General features: G+C 39.5%; 1 protein-coding gene across 1 annotated transcript in view; it reads left to right on the top strand.

The window, feature by feature from the left end:
• LOC142075037 (AP-3 complex subunit beta-1-like) overlaps positions 1-21,197 on the top strand; it is a 265,469-nt gene that overhangs the window by 225,367 nt on the left and 18,905 nt on the right. The window contains 1 exon segment of the mRNA XM_075136034.1: positions 3,279-3,446. Within this exon segment, the coding sequence (XP_074992135.1) occupies positions 3,279-3,446 (168 nt within the window).

The following is a 21,197-nucleotide window of genomic DNA, read 5'->3' as shown; positions in this document are numbered from 1 at the left end:
GTGAAATTGGATAACTATGGTAAGTATTAAAATTTTAAGTAATAGGACCATAAAATGCTTTCCTGTTTTCAGGTGGCTTATCTTGCATCTTTAGGAGGGAGATACATGTTTTCTGTACTATTCATCTAGTGCTGTTTTTTTCCATCAGTCAACCTTATTCCGGTTGGACTTGATGATCTTAAAGGTCTTTTCCAACCTAAATGATTCTATGATTCTATTCCAGAATTTTAAAGTTGCAAAGTTATAAAAAATCAGTAACACATGTTTGAGGTTAATTTAAATACCATGGATATTAATTGATGAAATATATTTTCCGTTCTAATGATTTTATTATATTTAAGTAGGATATCTGAGGCATATCAGCAATCAATATGTATTGACTATTTGGTACATCAGGAAAAAAAAAGTGTTCTTTTCTAAAAATTTCTCATGCCTCAAAGCTTTAACAAAGATTCTGACTGGATATACTGATCCTGAATTGCTAAGGAGAGGGAAACAGGTTACTGAATATCCATGGCTGTGAAGGTTATCTAGTGGTAGCGTCAGAACCTCGAAAGCTGGATTTATCCACATGCTGCACATGATACACTTAGCCTTGCTACACCATCTTCCCTTCTGAGCTGGGGAATCCTCCTGTGAGGTAATTCCCCAGAATAGCAGCTGAGTTAACGGCTGATGTTGTGATAGACAATTTGGAAACAGTGGATAAAAATGGTATTGCCAAACTACTTTTTACCTTTCTGGTTAAATATTTTTATATGATCTTCAGGCCTCAGGATTTTATACCCTATTTTACATCACATCCCCAAGAAAAGTCCAGTTTCTGTAGCAGAAACTCTGCGTGAGTGAGACACGTACTGTTGGGATCTCTGTATCCAAATTTTTACTTGTCTGCTGTTTTTAAAAATCAGTAGCAAAACTCCCGTTGCCTTAGTTCAGAATAGGACTAATCTGGTAGCTAACATATCTTGTTACCTACCAGTATATTTTTTTCAATTTCATTTTCTTTTATTATTAAAAAAGTGTACAGTTATTTCATTGTATCAGTTAGTTAACCCAGATTAATTGCTTCTCTATGCTCTGACTAGGGTTTTCTTAGATTCTAATGTTTCATGCATGTGATTGTTATAGCTGGATATTAATCAGAAATTTTATGAAGGTGTTTTTAAAATAGCCAGTTAAAACTACTTTAAGTATAATGATCCCCCCCAGACATGTTTTAAAATAATTTTGTCAATTTTTTTTTAAAGTGTATACCTGATTCACATTTTAAAAAACAAAACAAAACAAAACAAAACAAAACAAAACACCTTGGTTAAGTAAACAAATTGCTTACTTAATTTTATTAAGATTTATGCATCCAACTTGTCTTTCTAACAAGCAAGATGCTAATTCTTTAAATGGTTGGACATTTACTATTTTCTGGCCCTTGACTACCACGAGCAATCATATTTGATGCCCCTTAATTAGAGCACCCTTTTTTCTTTCCAGGTTCTCTTCCACCTCAGCAATCCAGACAATACATTTGCTTACCATGCTGCTCTCCTAAGTATTCTTTTGCATGTAAATTAATCTTGACTCAGTTTACACTGTCATGCTGAGTGGTACAAATTGCCTATAACAATAAAACAGCATGAGTTAAAAATAAAGGGGGGTGGAAAAGCAGACTGAATGTGCCTTACTTGATAGGATGTTACTTTGCTTTATGCCAATACATTAGTCAACGATAATGAATCTTCTGTTCTGAAAAGCATGGTTTAGTTGATTTTTTTTAATTTTACTTCAATGGAGCAGTACCTTGTCTTTTATAGAACAAGTTAGACAAACCATTAATGACAAGAGTGTTAAGGTTAAATATGAAGCAATGCATTCACTTCTCTGAGTGCTATCCATCTTTCCATTTACAGGAGCTTGACTAAAGTACTGGCTTTGTACAACATTTCCTTTAATTACATGCTGCAGGAAACAGGCTTTTAACATAAACATAGTTGCATTCATTTATTCAGCATTTGCTCTTCAGTAGAGCTTAATGGAGAAGGTTTAAATCCTAAATGAGTACACACATCTCTCAGCAGTGTTATGTTAGTCCCCATGCTCTGCTTAAAAGCAGTTTTAGTCTGTGTATGTAGTTTTTAAAGCTTTTGCCTAATAGTGAAATTAAACAATTTGAAACAGAATGTACTATTCCCAAGATAAAACTGATCTTTCTAGAAGTTGTATGCTTATTTTTGTTCTCTTCAAGAGCAGATCACGTTCAAAAATATCCCGTTATTTACTCATGAGCTGTTCTTTGATATTTCTTATTTTATGACAGCAGCTAATGCACATTCTAGTGCATTAAAATGTTGGGGTTATTTTTTTAATTGCTATATTAAGCATCAGTGCTGTTTGATCTGGGTTAGAACTGTATGTGCAGCCCTAAAATATTAGCCTTTTGAGACTTTTGCATTGTTTTCATTATTAATGTTATCGTGGATTTCAGATGCTTCATATTTCTGCCTCAAGTACTGTGCTCCATTGTTTGTCTGTGTTTTCAGCTTCTGAACATAATGCAAAAATACACACACAATGTTAAGTTGTAGTTACTGTTGGGTTTTAATCAACGTGAGTGTCCAGCAAATCATTCTTCTAAACAATGAATGTTGAAAGGAGAAAAAAGTGGGGGTTTTTTGTTAAAATGTTCTTGAACAACATTTCTTTCTTTACTTTTTTTGCTGTATGTTTGGATATAATCTTGACATTTCTATTCCATTTTGCAGCGATATTCAAATTATTTTAATCAAATAGTTTATCATGACATTTTAAAGAGATGGTTACTAACTGAATTTTCCAGTTTCTAATGTGATGACTTTATCTTCATGAACTAAATTGAACTGATGACTACTATCTGAATTTCAAGATTATTTTTAGCAATTGGATATGAAATTATAATTAAGTGCAGTGGTTTTATGATTGAAAGATTAGAAGGTATCTTTGTATATGGTCTTACTTAAGCTGGACTTTTCCAAATCAGTCTTACTTAATATTTACATTCTTCTTTTAGGTTATGCTTCTTGTGAAAAAGAACCATCTTGGTTTCACAGTTGCATTAGTATCACACATATCATTGTTCAGTTATTGGTAATTTATTTCTAGTAATAAGGCATTGCAAATAATACGGTAAACTAATTATGTAATTTCTTATAAAATTGTTTTCTCAACAAATGATTTAACTTCAGTTTTTTTGTTTAGAAGTCTCTTATTTTGGTTTTCTGCTTAATAACAAGCAAATCTTAAAGTATTCATAATGAAATACTTAATGTTTCAGGGATGCTGACAGGAATGAATGAGACATCTGCTACAATAGCTGTTGCTCCACAGAACTCTACTAGACTTGTAATAATTGAGAGGGTAGTGAAGGCAGCAAACCTGAGTGTAGTCCCTTCTGGTCAAGATAACATACACAGGTAAGATTACATATCATTTGCAGTGGGAACATCTTTTAATATGAATTTGTTAGTTCAAAATTCATCAACATTTTATACTATTAGGAAAAATTTTATTATCTGCACCTTTAACAGATAAGGTTCCCAATTATAATGTAACATAGAATCCTAAGCAGATATTAACTTGAGCCTAAGTACTTCTCAGCTCTGTATTTGAATGTATATAGAACATCAAATATCTAGACTTTACTGTACACAGTTGGGGGAGTTGTCCTTTCCTAGTTTTGTTTCAAAGGGAAAAGATAGCCTTTTCAAAGCACAGTACTTTCAAGAGTGTCTACACAGTTTTTTGACTTTTGTTTATGTTTCTGAAAGTAAGTGGCCTTATTCGGGTTTATCATCTGTGAGAAGCAGCTTGTTTTTTCCACATTAATTTTTGATCTATGATATCCAGCTAGTTAAACCTAGAACCCAATTTTTTTTTTTTCAGTTAGATGAAGGTCTTTTTAAATGCAGGTTGAACATTAAATTGAACATTCTCTTCTCCTTCCTATATATGTGCAAGGAAAAACAGTGGTCAGCCAAGAAAGTCATTGGCCCTGTCTAATTCCAGATGTTACTTATAGATCAATCCATTTCATCCAAAAGCTGTGGTACAGAATGTCAGTGGAATTTATATGATTGTTGATTAATGACAGCTTTTAATGTGGTTGACTCAAAATATTTGGTCCCATGAATCTGTATGGCTTCTCACTTGTGACAGGAACGAACAGGAAAATTGCCATGTGTGGAAAACTGAGTAGACACAAATAACAACAGCAAGACATTATTGGAAGCTGTTAACCTGGTCTTGGAATAAGTAAATGCATACCTATCCCCTAGCATCTATTAAAAATATTCCAGAGTATGAATTATCTCTTTAGCCCCCTGAATTTTGCTATTTAAATAAGAGCAAAGTATCTCCTTTTAAAGCAAAGAACAATGTTTTGCTTTGAAATTTTGCTGATGGAGATGGCTATTTGGAATGATGAGAATCATGTAGCCTACACAAGACTAATAACCTGATATTTCTCTTTGTTGGTTTTAGTCTTTTTTGCATTGCTGGGCATTTGTATTGCATTGCTTTAACATTAACCCAGCTGGATTTTCCTATGCATTTGATACGGTCAATGATAAAATTCTGTTTCACCATAAAAACATGGTACAGCTAGTGTGATTGCACTGAAATGATTGTCACTATTGACACCTGCTCCTCCGTGAAAGAGTCCTCATTTGCTGCATCCCTGAGGGATCTATACAGCCTGCGTTCTCAACATCAATTCAAAGACTAGGTGAGAGTGTCAATCAAGAGAGACTGAAGTGTCTGCAGCATACAGGTGTTCTCCATCTTTACCCTATCCATCACATGAGACTTAGCGCATAGGGATGGGTTGTTTTGTGACTGTCTCTCGAAAAGGCTACCTAAAATAATAGCTTAGTTCCTAGCTCAGCCACAGGCTTCCTGATTGTAAACAAGTTTCTAATTTCATCTTGCTTTCTCTTGCCCTTTTTGTTTCTTTTTTTTTTTTTTTTAAAAAAAAGAGGAGGTTTTCCACAAAAGAGAGTCTATAACCAACAGTAAATAAATTGAAGATGTAGTTGCTGTTGGGTACACTCCTTCAGAGACAGTGGTTGAAAGCATGTTCTGGTTGGGCTGAAGTATTCAGAATGCTTTAGAGCATCCTGAAGTCTCAGATGTTTGCCTACATTTTTTTTTTGCTCAAAATAGAATGTATTCAGTCTGCCTCAGTAGTTACAGAATAGTTTGCATTTATAATGTCCATCAGGCAAAAAAAAATTGTTTATAACAACTTAAATGGCCTACCAGAAATGCCCAGTGATGATAAGCATTTAGAAAATAGCCCTTCATTTGCTTCACTGTAAGTAACTGGAGTTCACAGATGCTATGTAGTCGTAGTTGCACCTATTTTTACTGAGAACAGGAATGGGAACATTAACTAATTGATGCTGTGATGAACCTGTTCATCTTTTAAATAGCACTACGTTATCATTAAAGTAAATCCTAGATTTAAATAAATGAATATTTGAGAAAAATTAGAGATTAGATAATGAATATTTTCAAAACTAAAACAAATGACTAAAATATTTTATATATATAATATATATATTTTTAAAAAAATTTATACATATATTTGGTTTAAATTAATTCTGCCATGAGAGTAAACAAAAATGGTGTCTCTTCTTGCAAAATCTCACGGATGCATGAAGTGTGCCATGTTTTATTTATGTGACACATACAACATTTCAGGATGATAAAATAAACAGTCACCTTTTACCTTAACAAAGTAGTTATGAATTTGATAAAAATATGTTAAAGGTGAATTTTTTTCTTTTTCTATAGTATTGTCATTTGTCTTGTTTTATTGCAAGTGGTATTTGGGAAGAAAAAATTATATACAAGAACTTGTTTCAGCTCATCATGCTATTCTGTGAGGACTACTTGAATTCACTTCTTGGAAGTGCTTAGTACATATCCTTTTACACAGGAAAAGTAGTACTATTTTTAAACTGACATTCTGCACTGTGCAGCACGAATTATATTAACCTCTTGTTGGTCATCCCCAACTTGAGTATTACTACTTAATGACTGCTAATACCAAGAAATTTATATTACCTGGTAATGAAATATACTCATTCAAAATGAAATTGTATAATTTAATACAAGTGTATCTAATGGGCATGAACAGGTGCATGTTTCTTGGTTTTTTCAGTCTGAACATATTTGCACTCATGATGAAGATGATGTCATGTTGGTGGAACCCAATTACTGCTCCTTAAATTGATAATCCTATTTAGGATTGCATTTTTGCACCAAAAAAAACCACTAGGGCAAATATAATGAAGATTTGGAAATAAATACTTAAACCAAATATCAACAGAATAGCATGCAATCACCAATGAAAAATGAAATAAATGTAAACCTGTCAAATACATCAGCTATATGTCAGTCTGTATCCCTGTATAGCAACACTTCCTTGCAAGCATTTTTTTCTCTCTTTACCATATAGCTACTGAATTTTTATAATTACTTGAAATGTAATAATTTAACTGTTAACTGAGTGTAGAACAAAATGCTGGATAATACAGTTGATTTTGTTTTAGACTCTCTTTTCTGACCTGTTTTATTTATTTTAAGTGATAGCTGCAAAAATTTTGAACTCAATAGTCAATATATATATCTCAGAACACAAATGTGCAGAGTTGTATTCATGTATTTGCATTCATATATTTGCAAAATAAATTTGCTGTACTATTTTACTTCCTTAAGTGTAGTAACCTGCACTTAAAATGAGTTCATACAAGCTATTAGATCTCTAGGCCTTGTGAGGCTGCATACGGTACACTCTCATGTTCTTAATAGGATTTAAATATTTTATGTATTGATCTCTATTGTTTTTGTTATCAAGGGGAAACATTATTTCAATTTTAAAGCCATCTACTAAAAACAAAAATGTGAAATGCATTTAAAGAGAGAATATTTTTTGGAGCAGGAAATACAATCTCTCCTTAAATATGAAAACTTCAGAAAAAATGTGTATTATTTTTCTGTCCTGGTTTCGGCTGGGATAGGGTTAAATTTCTTCCTAGTGCTGTGTTTTGGATTTAGTACGAGGAGAATGTTGATAACACACTGATGTTTTCAGTTGTTGCTAAGTGCCCTCCTAGTCCAAGGACAGCTCCCGTGCCTACTGACTGAGCTAGGTACACAAGATGGGAGGGAACATAATCAGGACAGCCAGCCCAGCTGGCCAATGGGGTATTCCATACCATGTGACGTCATGCTCAGTATATGAAGGGTAGGCGTGATCCAGGAAGTACCGATCGCTACTTGGTTATCGGTCAGCGCGGGTGGTGAGCAATTGCATTGTGCATCACTCATTTTGTATATTCTATCATTATTTATTATCATTATTCTCCCTTTTCTGTTCTATTAAACTGTCTTTATCTCAACCCACGAGTTTTTCTCACTCTTACCCTTCCGATTGTCTCCCCGTCCCACTGGGGGGGCGGGGGGAGTGAGTGAGCGGCTGCGTGGTATTTGGCTGCCTGCCAGGTTAAACCACGACATTTTCTTAAAATATTATTTCACAAGAGTGATTAGGGTAATTGTTGCAACATACATATAGCTCTTTCAATGTTCTGAGAACTGTTTGTTAAAAGTATTTTAAGAGATGAAGGGTGGAAGTGGGTTGAGGAGCACATAGTAGATGTTGACCAAGTGATTTCAAAAAGAATCAGCTAAGGCCCCAAGCTTCTGTCTTGTGATTCAGACCACATCTGTGGGCACAACTTGAATATCTAGAGACAAAGACGTTGAAAGAAAAATATTTGTTCCTCCTGGGAATTAAATCAGTCTGAATAACCACGTTTAGGGACCAGGTACTTTTCAGTTGAAGTATGTCTGCTGTTTCTTGTCAATGGGGAAAGTCTACCAGGAATTTTTCCATCTTCAGGATAAGAGGATACATAATTGAGGACATTTATTCCCTCAAAGTCGATTCTTCTATGGACCATCACTTCAGCTCCCTGTCTCTACTTGGGCAATAACATTCATTGCTTCTTATATCAAAAATAAATTCTAGGTTGTTCTCTTCTATTTCAAAATGTGATGAGATGAAGACGCTATTGAACTCAAGATTTTCAGTAATTTTCTGTTTAACCAACACGAGCCTTATTTATCCAGAAATGTCCTTCATGCTAGTGTTACTTTCAAGATGTGTTGCTTATTCCTCTCAGATGAATATTGTAAAAGTTCCTCAGGTCTCTTCCTCCTTTATTCATTTTCAGCTCCATAACCTCCCACCAGGATAGCTAATCTTCATTTTCTTCACTTCAAATATAGCAGAAGACAACAGATGGTGATAGATGAAAAGACTAATTGCAGACTTTACTATCTTAGAAAGACTTGAATGCTCTTATGATCCTCTTGAAAGTGTCGAAATACTGTCTACTATTACTTAAGGCCCTCTGCATGAAGGAAAGGCATCTCAGGGTAAATTGACTTAGAAAGACGATAATGGAAATACACATAGAAAGCATTTCTTTCTGCTACCTACAAAATATGGTGCAAAAACTTTTAATGTGTTGGCAGTAGCATACAGCAGAAAAGTCTGTTCAGAGCTGGGATCACAAACTGGATTTGCTTCTTCACTCTTTCACTTTGGTTTATGCTTGTGTGATTTCATTGACGTCAGAATATAATGTGTAATGGGATGGAGAATCAGGCCATCTTGAACTGCCTAGCTCTCTGCCTTCCACTTTCTGAAGCATTTCTTAAGCAGGATGCATTGTACTCTAGTAGATTATTTCCCTCAATGACCATGGCTCTACAAAATGATGCAATGTAGAGCACCTTTTCCATGGTTTTCATTCTTGAAGACTTTACTTGCACATTGCCCAGTAAGTCAGTGAGATAAAAGTCTGAACCCATCAGGGTGGATATGAAGAACAAATTTTAGTTAACCTCAACTAGTTTAGTAATCCATTGAACTAGTCTGTTGCTGCTGTTATATTTTGGAAGGAATCCACAACTAGTAACAGGAGAAAGTGGGGTTAGAAAGTGAGCATGGTGTCATCTACATATCTCTATTCTGCAGTTCATCAGGATGGCCTTAACCGTTGGCCAGCACTCTGAGACACATGACAGCATTAATTTCAGTCCTCTAATTTGAGATGGTCAAGTCTGTAATTTCAACACCTCAGGATGGGACAATCTGAGGTTTTGGGGAAAATCAAACCTTGGCTTCTTGCAACACTGAAGCCTTAATCTGCTTCAGGACAGCCATTTCACCTTTTGAAATAATGAATTTAATAGCCTTCTCCATTACAACCATGAAAGTGGTCATTCTAATAGCCATCTCTTCTTTCTATAGATCACCAGAACTTGCAGAGGGAGGATTCTCACCTCTTAGCATGTTGTCAAAGTAGACACCTGAGTTAGCAGCAAACAGGCTAGCTTTTAAACAAGAAGCACAAAACAGCACTTATGCTCATTGCTGGGGCAGGTCTAACTAGCTCAAGCACAGCATTGCATGTAATGGCTATGCTGCTTCTGGGACCTATATTTTTAATGACACTTGACTGCTCCATATAGATATGTCAGTTTGTTCAGAGCTTGCTATGTGTAGTACATCATTGTTTAGCCTACCCATGACCTATGTGATTTTGTGGATAAGCAAGTATTGAACAAGATGTAAAATATCTTCCACCTGTCTTTTCGAGGCTTGCATTATCCTTTAGCAAAATCAAAAATATACTGTGGAAATCATGTAATATGACAGTAAGCACATTGCAATGCATGGGCATTGAAATCCTGAAGAATGTAAAAGCAACTAGACCCAATATAGAAAATTGCATAAAATGCTTAAAAAACAGAAATCCAAGGATCAACACTTGTTTTTGCATAGCCTTTGTTCCCTACCCCATGCATCAGCCTGACAGTCTGGTTGTATTCACCCATTTTATCATTTTGCAACCTGTCATGTCCCATTTATAGTATATTGGCAGACTGATTCTCAAAGAAAAGAGGGTTTTGTTTACAGACAATTTTGATTATCAGAGAATGGCGTGCTTAATAATCAGTTATCCTCTCCACATCTTTTTTATCCAGCAACACTTAATTTGGGGAGAAAAGGTGTGCAACTGTGCATGTATGTAGGTACATTTGTATTGAACAAACCCCCAATTTGAAGGGGTCTACCTGGAAAATTTCTTTGCGTATGTCACCTTCCAATTTGTACTAAATTTAGAAGAATTCTCAGGCAGAAAGTTGGTGATCAGACCCCACCAGTTTACCATAACTAACAACTGCAGCTGCTTCCATCATGTCAGAAAGGAAGGGCTATCACCCATCTATTGAGGATAAACACAGTGTAGAAATTGCTAAGAAATATAAATTGTTTATAGTTATTCCATTTGAATCCAAATATATGCTCTCAGTAGTTGACAAACAGGTCATAAAAATTCGGGAAGACTTTTTTAAGGACCTTTTCTGCTCTGTGTGTGTGGTGGTGCATTTCCTCCCCGCCTTTCCTAGGCTGCTTGTTGATCTCAGAAATTCCCATGAAACCTCGGCCTTGGTGTACTGAGTCTGGCGATTGAGCACTCCTTGACCGTATCAGAAACTCTGCATAGCTGAGGATGGGAACATACTCCTACTGCCTGGCCCAGGTGTCCAATAGAACAACACCGAAACCTTGAGAATTTTTTAGTAATTACCACCTGGGACTGTGGCCAGGATGGAAATTTACGAATGACTAAAGCCAATCATCTTGCGAACCTATAAACAGTGGTCCTAAGTGAGGCCCTTTGAGCTCTCCTGGACCGCAGCGGGCTGCGCTCATCATCTCCCTCTGAGTGGGACTCCTCTCAGAGCTTGCAATCTTTCGGGCCTACGATATTCGGAGGACCGCTGGGTCCTGGGCTGAGTCCCCTTCGAAGCTCAACCCTTTCGCCCATTGAGAGGGAATGCCTAGACATTCGACGTGAATACTTCTTCACTGAAATCGAGGGGAATTTTTAACAGGTATACCTTCTGTATATTTTTTTATATTTTTTTTTTTCTCTGTGTGTGTGAACTGATAGTAAGCATGATCTGTAATTAAGTTGTGATTGTAGTAGACTCTACTAACTCACTTTGCAAATATTGAATTAGTTAACGATTAAGCGTTACTAAAGTTTGTAAATGATTAGTTGATAATTAAGTGTTGCTAAATTGTGAATGAAACCTAGACTGCTGCCAAACACATATAGTCCCTGAAATATAAACCCTTAGATGATTTTCCTTTATATGTTTCATCCGTGTAATAAGTAATAGAGTGAACCTTGCCAACGAATTCTGTTAGGTCGTACCTTTATAAATCTCTATTAAAATCACTTTCTGCTAATACCTTTGATGGTGATTCTTTAAGCGGCCTCTAAACCACTCATTCGCAACAATTTGGTGTAGTCGGCAGGATGGCAAGTAGTATCACTGATTACTTACAAAAACATGGAATAAATCCAAGTCCCAAATTCTCAGAAGAATGGGCTCGTCATAATTAGCATGATTGGGAAGCTGTGGAAAAACAACTAGAAGTAGCTAGGGGCTAGATGGAAAAGGAATCATTTGCAAAGTGTTAGGCACCTGTTTGGAAGCTGCTTATCAGTACAGAAAGAATAACAATAGAAGGGAGCAGGACCTGAAAGAAGAAATAGAAGGCAGAAAGGAAGCTGAATTAATACTGTCCTTGAAAATCGAGCAGCTGCAAAAACAGTTACAGGAAGAAAAGGAGAAATCACAAAAGTTGGAAGAAAAGATCGAGATGATGCTTATGCGGGCTCCCAATCCCCCTGACATTGTACAGATTAGGAAATTAATTGTATCCCCTGAGGAATGGGATGGTGATACTTGTGGTGATCCTGATGACTATGATGAGGGAAATGATGACCCCTTGTTCCCCTTAGATTCCTCTGAATATGAGGCCAGACCCATCATTAAAGCAAAATATATTTTAATTCCAGTTGGTCCTCGACAATAATTGGTAAAATTTTTAATAGATACAGGAGCACAAATTTCAATATTGACACAGCAAGATGCCGAGAAGCTGGGTGTATGACCCGGACGGCAAAAAGTTAAAATCACTGGAGTGAACGGAGCAAGTGTTATGTGCCAAGCTGCAAAAGTTAATTTATGGCTCACGGGCAAAAAGTACATGTTATCTGCTCGCTTTGCAATTAAAGTTCACAATGAAAATATTTTAGGTTTTGATGTTTTGAATGGCCGAACCTGGCGTCTGCCAGACGGCAGCGTGTGGTCCTTCAGTTCAAATGTCGACCCTAACCCTGATAAAAATCGGGAGGCTACAGTGCGTGTACTCCATGCAGCCCCTGCACTCCCTGATTCAAAAATCACCAATGTCCCACAGTATCTGATTTCTGCTGCGGTGTGACCTGGAATTTCTGAAGTGATAGCAGATCTGGAAAAGCGGCATATTATTTCCAGAACCCACTCCCCATATAATTCACTGGTTTGGCCAATGCGAAAACCAGATGGGAGGTGGCGAGTAACACTTGATTATCGGTGCTTAAATGCCAACACAGCTCCGCTAACGGCTGCTGTACCTAATATTGCAACTTTAACAGCCACATTACAAGCAGCCGCACACCCATGGATGGCAGCACTAGATGTAAAGGATATGTTCTTTATGGTCCCCTTGCAGGAAACGGATTAAGAGAAATTTGCTTTTACTTGGGAAGGTATACAATACACCTTTAACAGACTCCCACAGGGGTATAAACATTCACCCACAATTGTTCATGCTGTGCTTGCTGAACTTTTACAAACAGTCTCACTTCCCCAGAATGTGAAACTGTACCAATATATAGATGATATTCTAATCGGAGGAGATTCCCCTGAAGAGGTAGGGGAAGCAGCAACAGCAGTGTGGCAAGCGCTACATAAAGCAGAAGTTGAAATCCCCTCTGAGAAACATCAGGGACCAAGTAAAGAGGTAAAATTTTTAGGTACTTGGTGGATTGCAGGTAGTGCAAGAATTCCACCGGACACCCTAAGTAAAATAGAACAATTGCAGATGTCCCAATCTAAGAAAGAATTACAACAGCTTATGGGTACTTTAGGATATTGGAGAAAACATGTACCTGGGTTTTCTATCATTGCTCGCCCATTATATTCACTTTTATGAAAAGGAAAATTGTGGGAATGGAATTCAGAACATGAAGAGGCAGTCAAAACTCTAATTCAGGAATTAAAAGCATATCAATCATTGGGACCAGTACACCCCCACGACCCTATTATAGCAGAATGGGGTTTTGCTGAATACGGTACTTGTTGTAGCCTGTTCCAAACTGGCCCTGATGGACCAAAAAGACCTTTGATGTTCAGTTCGACTGCATTTAAAGAGACAGAACAGAGATATTCCGAGTGGGAAAAGGGACTATTGTCTTTAGTCCGAGCAGTGAAACAAGCTGAGAAAATACACCAGGAACAACCCGCACAAACCAGAAGTCCATTTAATTTACTAGAAGCAGTTCTAAAGGGGACTGCCCCCCCAGAAGGACTTGCACAAAAGCCTACAATTAGGAAATGGTATGCTTATTTGACAGGAATTGCAGAGGAAATAAGATTAACTGAAGGACATACTAAAATTTCCAAATTACAGATGCCTATAAATGCAGACCCATTAGCATTACAACCTTTTAAACCCTCACCTATTTTAAATGCACCTCCTCTCACCGAGGGAACACCATTTGAAGATATTTGGCTTACTAATGCCTCAGCAAAAAGAATAGATGGCAAATGGCAATACAAGGCTCCTGCATTAAACACCAATATGGGCAAACAAATTATAGAAGAAGGTGAAGGTAGTGCACAAGTAGGAGAATTAAGGGCAGTTGTTCTAGCAGCACAAAACGGAGCAAAAGTTATCTATGTCGACTCCTATGCCGTGTGGGTGGTGCATTCCTGGGTGGCAACAAACTGGGAGCTTTGTGGGCTGAGCATTCTTTGTAAAAGCTGAGCCTAATATTCCCCCTACTGATGAGAGGAAATGTCTGCTAACATTACAGCCAGGACAACCTGTTATGGTAAATTTACCACAAATTGGAACTGTGCCTATGACTCTAACTAAACCCCATGGCCCACTTGCTTGGGAAGCTACTGATAGCAGTGGTGCAAAACATAGAATCAGTACTAGATGGATTTTTCCTTCTTTCTAAAAAAGGGGTAACCTGTTCGGCCTTCCCCACCGAAACGTCTTCTTTCTTTTTCTTTAACGGGAGAAGATGAATCTATATCGATGGCAACAACAACAGCAGCAGCATCTCCCCAACCCAATTTTATTTTTCTTTTTAGTCGAGATAAGTATAATCCTTTTAGTTCAGACACAAGATCCCTGGGACCATGCATTACTAAATTACACTGGAAGTATGGGAACCCTACCAACAGACAAGACAAACCTGAACCTTGATATTCTAGTTATACATGGGAATGAGGCATATCCAAAAGATGAATGGAGATGAGAGACACTACACCAGAAAGAAATTAAGATATCTCACAATAATAATAACATTCATCAAATATCATCACTTCAAGCCACACCAGGGGAAGAAATAAAAATAGGATGCCATGCAATCAATGGATCTGCCCACAAAAAAACCCACTGAAATTAAAATAGACTACACTGTTTTTTCTAAACCCAAAACCAACAAGAAATCTTACTATAAAACACCAGAACGAAATTGTTGGTACAATTTCACTTTCACACAACCTGTACTCGCATTTTGCTTCTGGGCCAATCGTGGTGTAGAACTATTGTTTGATTTTATGATTAGCGAGTGCAAAATGTGGAATTTGTGTACGACGGGGTGGCCGTGGGTTGATGCATACATACTTTTTAACGTACCTACACTTGATCTAAATTTATCTGCAACAGCACTACACAATAACATCACCTTTCATAGGCAGGAATGGATTATTAAAGACGAAAATGAAAATCAACAAATTCCATCCTTAAACGGAACCAAAGGAGACACCATTTCAATAGGATGCCTAATTGAAAATCACACTAAATGCATGACAGCAACCTTACACATTGTTGTAAACAACGTTGAAGGAAAAGACAACATACATACCTGTCCTTTTAAACATGAATGCTGGTATACTTTTACTATATCCCATTCAGCACTCATAATGTGTCTTTGGACAGACCCCAACTCTCATTCCAGCTTAGGTTTTCAATTCAGGATTGATATCGAACTACCATATTCACCAACTCAGCCTCCTATCAAACTGTCTCCTCACATTTATAACATTGGTCCATATATAATTAAAACACAGGACAACAGCAAGTGCTGTTTAATCCATCGTGGTCTCTAAAACGAGTGGAGCTATTAATGCAAGTTGATATCTCTACAATTAAACCTACCTGCTCACCATTCCTGAATACATCTTGTTCAGGATGGTTAGCGTGGTTGCATGGGCGAACCCTCACCTCTCCAAAACGATCAAGGAGAGATGTGACTGGCATTCTGGGAATGGGACTAGGAATACTGAACAGCATAGACGCTGAAGTTTTAGCAAACAAGATAAATTTGGCAACAAGTGATTTACATAAATTAGAACACCCATTGCAATCTTCTTTGACAGCACTAGGAACGAGCCAATGGCTTTTAGCTAACATGCCTACATGGGAAAGAATTAGTGAAAAAGACCACCGACTAATCATAGATGCATTCGGCATAACCCAAAATAACATTTCTCTAGCTCTTAGCTGCATCCAAGCTCAATTGTGGATACAATCTACCGTGGCAGCAATTACAAGGGAAGGTGATGAGGGCACCTTGCCCACTGAAATCCGAAAGGTAATTTGGGATAATGTATCTAAATTTGAAAGGGAATTCCAATCATGGTGGCGTCTAGTCAATTTTACTTACGACTCCACTGACAGCAAAGTCACAGCTTTTGTTTTGACAATATGCAATGCTTCGGTATACACCATATACCCAATCATTGCGCTGGGATTAAATCACAATAGAACGGTACTCTACCCATTAGAACATAGAGTATGGGCCCAACAAAATGGGAATAAATGGCAAACTATTGATGTTGATGCATATGTTGTGTGAGAACAACAGGGGTTTATTTGTGAAAGCAATACAATTAAGGCCCAAGACATTTGTCTTGACACTGGACAAAATGCTTGTCATTTTGAAATACATCCTGATGAAACCCCTGAAACTGTACTTATATATGTTGGAAATGGATGTGTTTGCATGAGAACTCTTTGTGATTCTATATTTACAGATAACATAATTGTGGAAACATCTAACCACTCAAATATCTGTGTTTGTAATTTTACTAAGATTATGGGATGCGACTTAAACTATTCAGCTCCTGTTACAACCCATCAGTTGCTACAATCAGGCTATGCATCTTGTCAAGATCTACTACCTACCCCCATTGGAATTAATCTTACATTGGTGGGAAAACTGTTACATCATGATGACCTGAGTCAATAACTAAACCAGATTTGAAACAACGGACAAAGAACTCTGATTACGGTCCATCATGATGCAGAGAAGATACATCATGTCCTAGAAAAGGTGAAGAAGGATGGAGAACATCACTGGTGGGATGTTTTATTTGGATGGTCACCAACAGCAACAGGAACTTTGAATCGGGTGTTACATTCCATCATATTTTTACTATTTTCTATTGTTGAACATTGTTCTATATATTAAAGTGTGGAAGATAACTAAACAAATGATACTAATACCAAAACCTCCTCACATATATAACATTGCTTAATTGTATTTAACAAAACCTTAATGATTAAGTATACCAACCAAAAATTTCCCTCTAATTACAATTGGAATATGGCATTGATCTGTTTATAGGCACAGAGGCAAGGGGCGACCACACCGCCACTCTGTGATAAAGATGGATTGACTTTAGTCACAGGGTGGATTGTGGTGGTGCATTTCCCCCACCCCTGCCCTCCTAGGCTGCTTGTTGATCTCAGAAATTCCCATGAGACCTCAGCCTTGGTGTACTGAGTCTGGCGATTGAGCACTCCTTGACCGTATCAGAAACTCTGCATAGCTGAGGCTGGGAACGTACTCCTGCTGCCTGGCCCAGGTGTCCAGTAGAACAACACTGAAACCTTGAGAATTTTTAGTAATTACCACCTGGGACTGTGGCCAGGATGGAAATTTACGGATGACTAAAGCCAATCATCTTGCGAACCTATAAACGGTGGTCCTAAGTGAGGCCCTTTGAGCTCTCCTGGACCGCAGCGGGCTGCGCTCATCATCTCCCTCTGAGTGGGACGCCTCAGAGCTCGCGACCTCTCGAGTCTGCGATATTTGGAGGACCGTCACCAACAACGGGACCTGAGCTGAACCCCTTCACTCCTTGAAGCTCAACCCTTCACCCGTTGAGAAAGAAATGCCTAGACATTCGACGTGAATATTTATTCACTGAAATCAAGGGGAATTTTTAACAGGTATAACTTCTGTACATATATATATTTTTTTTTTTCTGTCTGTATGTATGTGTGGACTAATAGTAAGCATAATCTGTAATTAAGTCGTGATTATAGTAGGCTCTACTAACACTTATTTCATAAATATTAAATTAGTTGATGATTAAGTGCTGCTAAACACATGTAGTCCCTAAGATATAAACCCTTAGATGATTTTCCTTTATATGTTTCATCTGTGTAATAAGTAATAGAGTGAACCTTGCCATCGAATTCTGTTAGGTCGCAGCTTTATAAATCTCTATTAAAATCGCTTTCTGCTAATACCTTTGATGGCGATTCTTTAAGCGGCCTCTAAACCACTCATTCGCGACAGTGTGCACACAGAAAACTTTTCTAAGATTTTTTTACTAAGCAATTGGCCTCTCTGAGAGCTCAAATAAAGTGAAATCTACCTCTGGCAGTAGTTCCTTTGACACAGTTATGTGGACTGTTCTGCTTCCGTGGTTCCTTAGCTGTGGGGCTCAGTCATCTTTTTCTACTCTTAGAATCATAGAATCATAGAATGGTTTGGGTTTGAAGGGACCTTTAAAGGGCATCTAGTCCAACCCCCCTGCAATGAGCAGGGACATCTTCAACTAGATCAGGTTGCTCAGAGCCCCGACCAACCTGACCTTGAATGTTTCCAGGGATGGGGCATCTACCACCTCTCTGGGCAACCTGTTCCAGTGTTTCACCACCCTCATCGTAAAAAATTTCTTCCTTATATCTAGTCTGAATCTACCCTCTTTTAGTTTAAAACCATTCCCCCTTGTCCTGTCGCTACAGGCCCTGCTAAAAAGTCTGTCCCCATCTTTCTTATAAGCCCCCTTTAAGTATTGAAAGGCCGCAATCAGGTCTCCCCAGAGCCTTCTCTTCTCCAGGCTGAACAACCCCAACTCTCTCAGCCTTTCCTCATAGGAGAGGTGTTCCATCCCCCTGATCTTTTTTGTGGCCCTCCTCTGGACCCGTTCCGACAGGTTCATGTCTTTCCTGTGCTGAGGTCCCCAGAGCTGGATGCAGCACTCCAGGTGGGGTCTCACCAGAGCAGAGTAGAGGGGCAGAATCACCTCCCTCAACCTGCTGGCCACACTTCTTTTGATGCAGCCCAGGATACGGTTGGCTTTCTGGGCTGCGAGCGCACATTGTGGACTCATATCCAGCTTTTCATCCACCAAAAGAGATCTGCAATGGGTAGCCAAGTAAATAAACTTGTAATAGACTTGCAGCCTTCATTTTTGCTTCCTAATTTCTCAAGTAGGAATTATTTAGAAAGCTAAATACCCTAGTGTCGTGGTTTAACCTGGCAGCAGCCAAATACCACGCAGCCGCTCGCTCACCCCCCCCGCCGGGTGGGATGGGGGAGAGAATCAGAAGGGTAAAAGTGAGAAAAACTCGTGGGCTGAGATAAAGACAGTTTAATAGGGAAAGCAAAAGCCGCGCACGCAAGCAAAGCAAACCAAGGAATTCATTCACCACTTCCCATCGGCAGGCAGGTGTTCAGCCATCGCCAGGAAAGCAGGGCTCCATCACGCGTAACGGTTACTTGGGAAGACACACGCCATCACTCCGAACGCCCCCCCTCCTTCTTCTTCACCCAGCCTTATATGCTGAGCATGACGTCATATGGTATGGAATAGCCTATTGGCCAGCTGGGCCAGCCGCCCTGGCCACACTCCCTCCCAGCCCCCTGCACATCTGGCAGGGCATGGGAAGATGAAAAGTCCTTGACTAGCGTAAACAATACCTAGCCACAACCAAAACATCAGCGTGTCATCAACATTATTCTCACACTACATCCAAAACACAGCACTATACCAGTTAATAGGAAGAAAATCAACTCCATCCCAGCCAAAACCAGGACAGTATCCACCCCTTATTCCATACCATTTACATCATGCTCAGGTCCCACACTATCCAATACATTCTCATTACCCACCATCCCCCTTCCCATCTTTTGATATAATACACAGATATCATTCCCTTAGTCTATGGACCACCCCTGTAAAATGTTCATAAAATATCCATAAATGTACACAAAATGTCCACTGCGTTCATTTAGTCCATGACTTTGGGCTTCATCTGTTATGGTGGTCACTCAGGTCAGCAGAGGTGGTGTGTTGCGTGGAGTTACTGGGCACCAAAGCCAGCTCAGGTCGGGTCACTGCTGCACCTGCGCTGCTTCTTGTAAAGTTTGTCCTCCGTTGGTTCAGGTGGTTCCTGCTATAGTAATTCCTATAACATGCAACTCAAATCATGGGTTACAACAATTTAAAGGTATATCCATTACAATCTCCACCCCTGGTCCCTTTGGGCCAGACCACAGGTTTAACATTGCAATGAACTCCTCCCCTTGCCCCTGCTCCGGCTTGGACTTATCCACAGACTGCAGTCTCTTAGGGGTGTACCTGCTCCAAGTGGAGCCTTACCTATGAGCCACAGTCTCTCCAGAGGTATACCTGCTGCGGCATAGACTTATCCACAGCCACAGTCACTTCGAGGTGCACCAGTCCCAGCGTGGCCTTACCCACAGCCACAGTCCCTTCAGAAGTAAACCTGCTCCGACATGGCCTTACCCATGGCTGCAATCTCTCCAGGGGTGTACCTCCCCTGTCATGGGCTTATCCACGGCCACACGCTTTGAGGTGCTCCAGCATGGCCTCATGCACAGCCACTGACACTTCAAGGTGTACCTGCTGCAGCATGGACTTATCCACAGCCACAGATGCTTCGAGGTGTACCTTCTCCAGCGTGGACTTATCCTTAGGCCACAATCCCTTCAGAGGTATACCTGCTGTGGCACAGGCATAACCAAGGCCACAGACGCTTCAAGATGTACCTGCTTGGGCATGGGCTTATCCACAGTCACAGACGCCTCGGGGTTTCCTGTCCTGCATGAACTCAGCCACAGGTCACAGTCTCTTCAATTCGAGTTCACGCTGCAGTTCCAGCCTGTCCAGCACAGCAGCACAGAAGCAGCAGCGATGCCCTGGCCATCTGCCAGCCCAGGCGCATCCCCATTGCTGTTATCAGAATGTTCCCAGGCACAGCACAGTAAGACGATCAGCAGTGCAGCAGTACAGCAAGCAGCGAGAGCAAAAAAGCAGCCACTAACGAGCACAAGACTCCAATACACATTAAGGCAAGCAAGCCCCATGGCAAGCACAAGAGCCTGCGAATTAATAGCTAAACAGCAGTAACAGCTATAAATTCAATCTAGCACATTCCAATCAAACCTGTCATTATCTCGAACCCTTCGAGCCCCACGTTGGGCGCCAAAAAGGACTGTCGTGGTTTAACCTGGCAGCAGCCAAATACCACGCAGCCGCTCGCTCACCCCCCCCGCCGGGTGGGATGGGGGAGAGAATCAGAAGGGTAAAAGTGAGAAAAACTCGTGGGCTGAGATAAAGACAGTTTAATAGGGAAAGCAAAAGCCGCGCACGCAAGCGAAGCAAAACAAGGAATTCATTCACCACTTCCCATCGGCAGGCAGGTGTTCAGCCATCGCCAGGAAAGCAGGGCTCCATCACGCGTAACGGTTACTTGGGAAGACACACGCCATCACTCCGAACGCCCCCCCTCCTTCTTCTTCACCCAGCCTTATATGCTGAGCATGACGTCATATGGTATGGAATAGCCTATTGGCCAGCTGGGCCAGCCGCCCTGGCCACACTCCCTCCCAGCCCCCTGCACA

This window comes from Calonectris borealis, chromosome W (genome assembly GCF_964195595.1).
Source record: "Calonectris borealis chromosome W, bCalBor7.hap1.2, whole genome shotgun sequence".
Taxonomy (NCBI): Eukaryota; Metazoa; Chordata; class Aves; order Procellariiformes; family Procellariidae; genus Calonectris; species Calonectris borealis.
The sequence above is the reverse complement of the archived record's forward strand: the minus strand, read 5'-3'. Positions and strand labels throughout refer to the sequence as shown.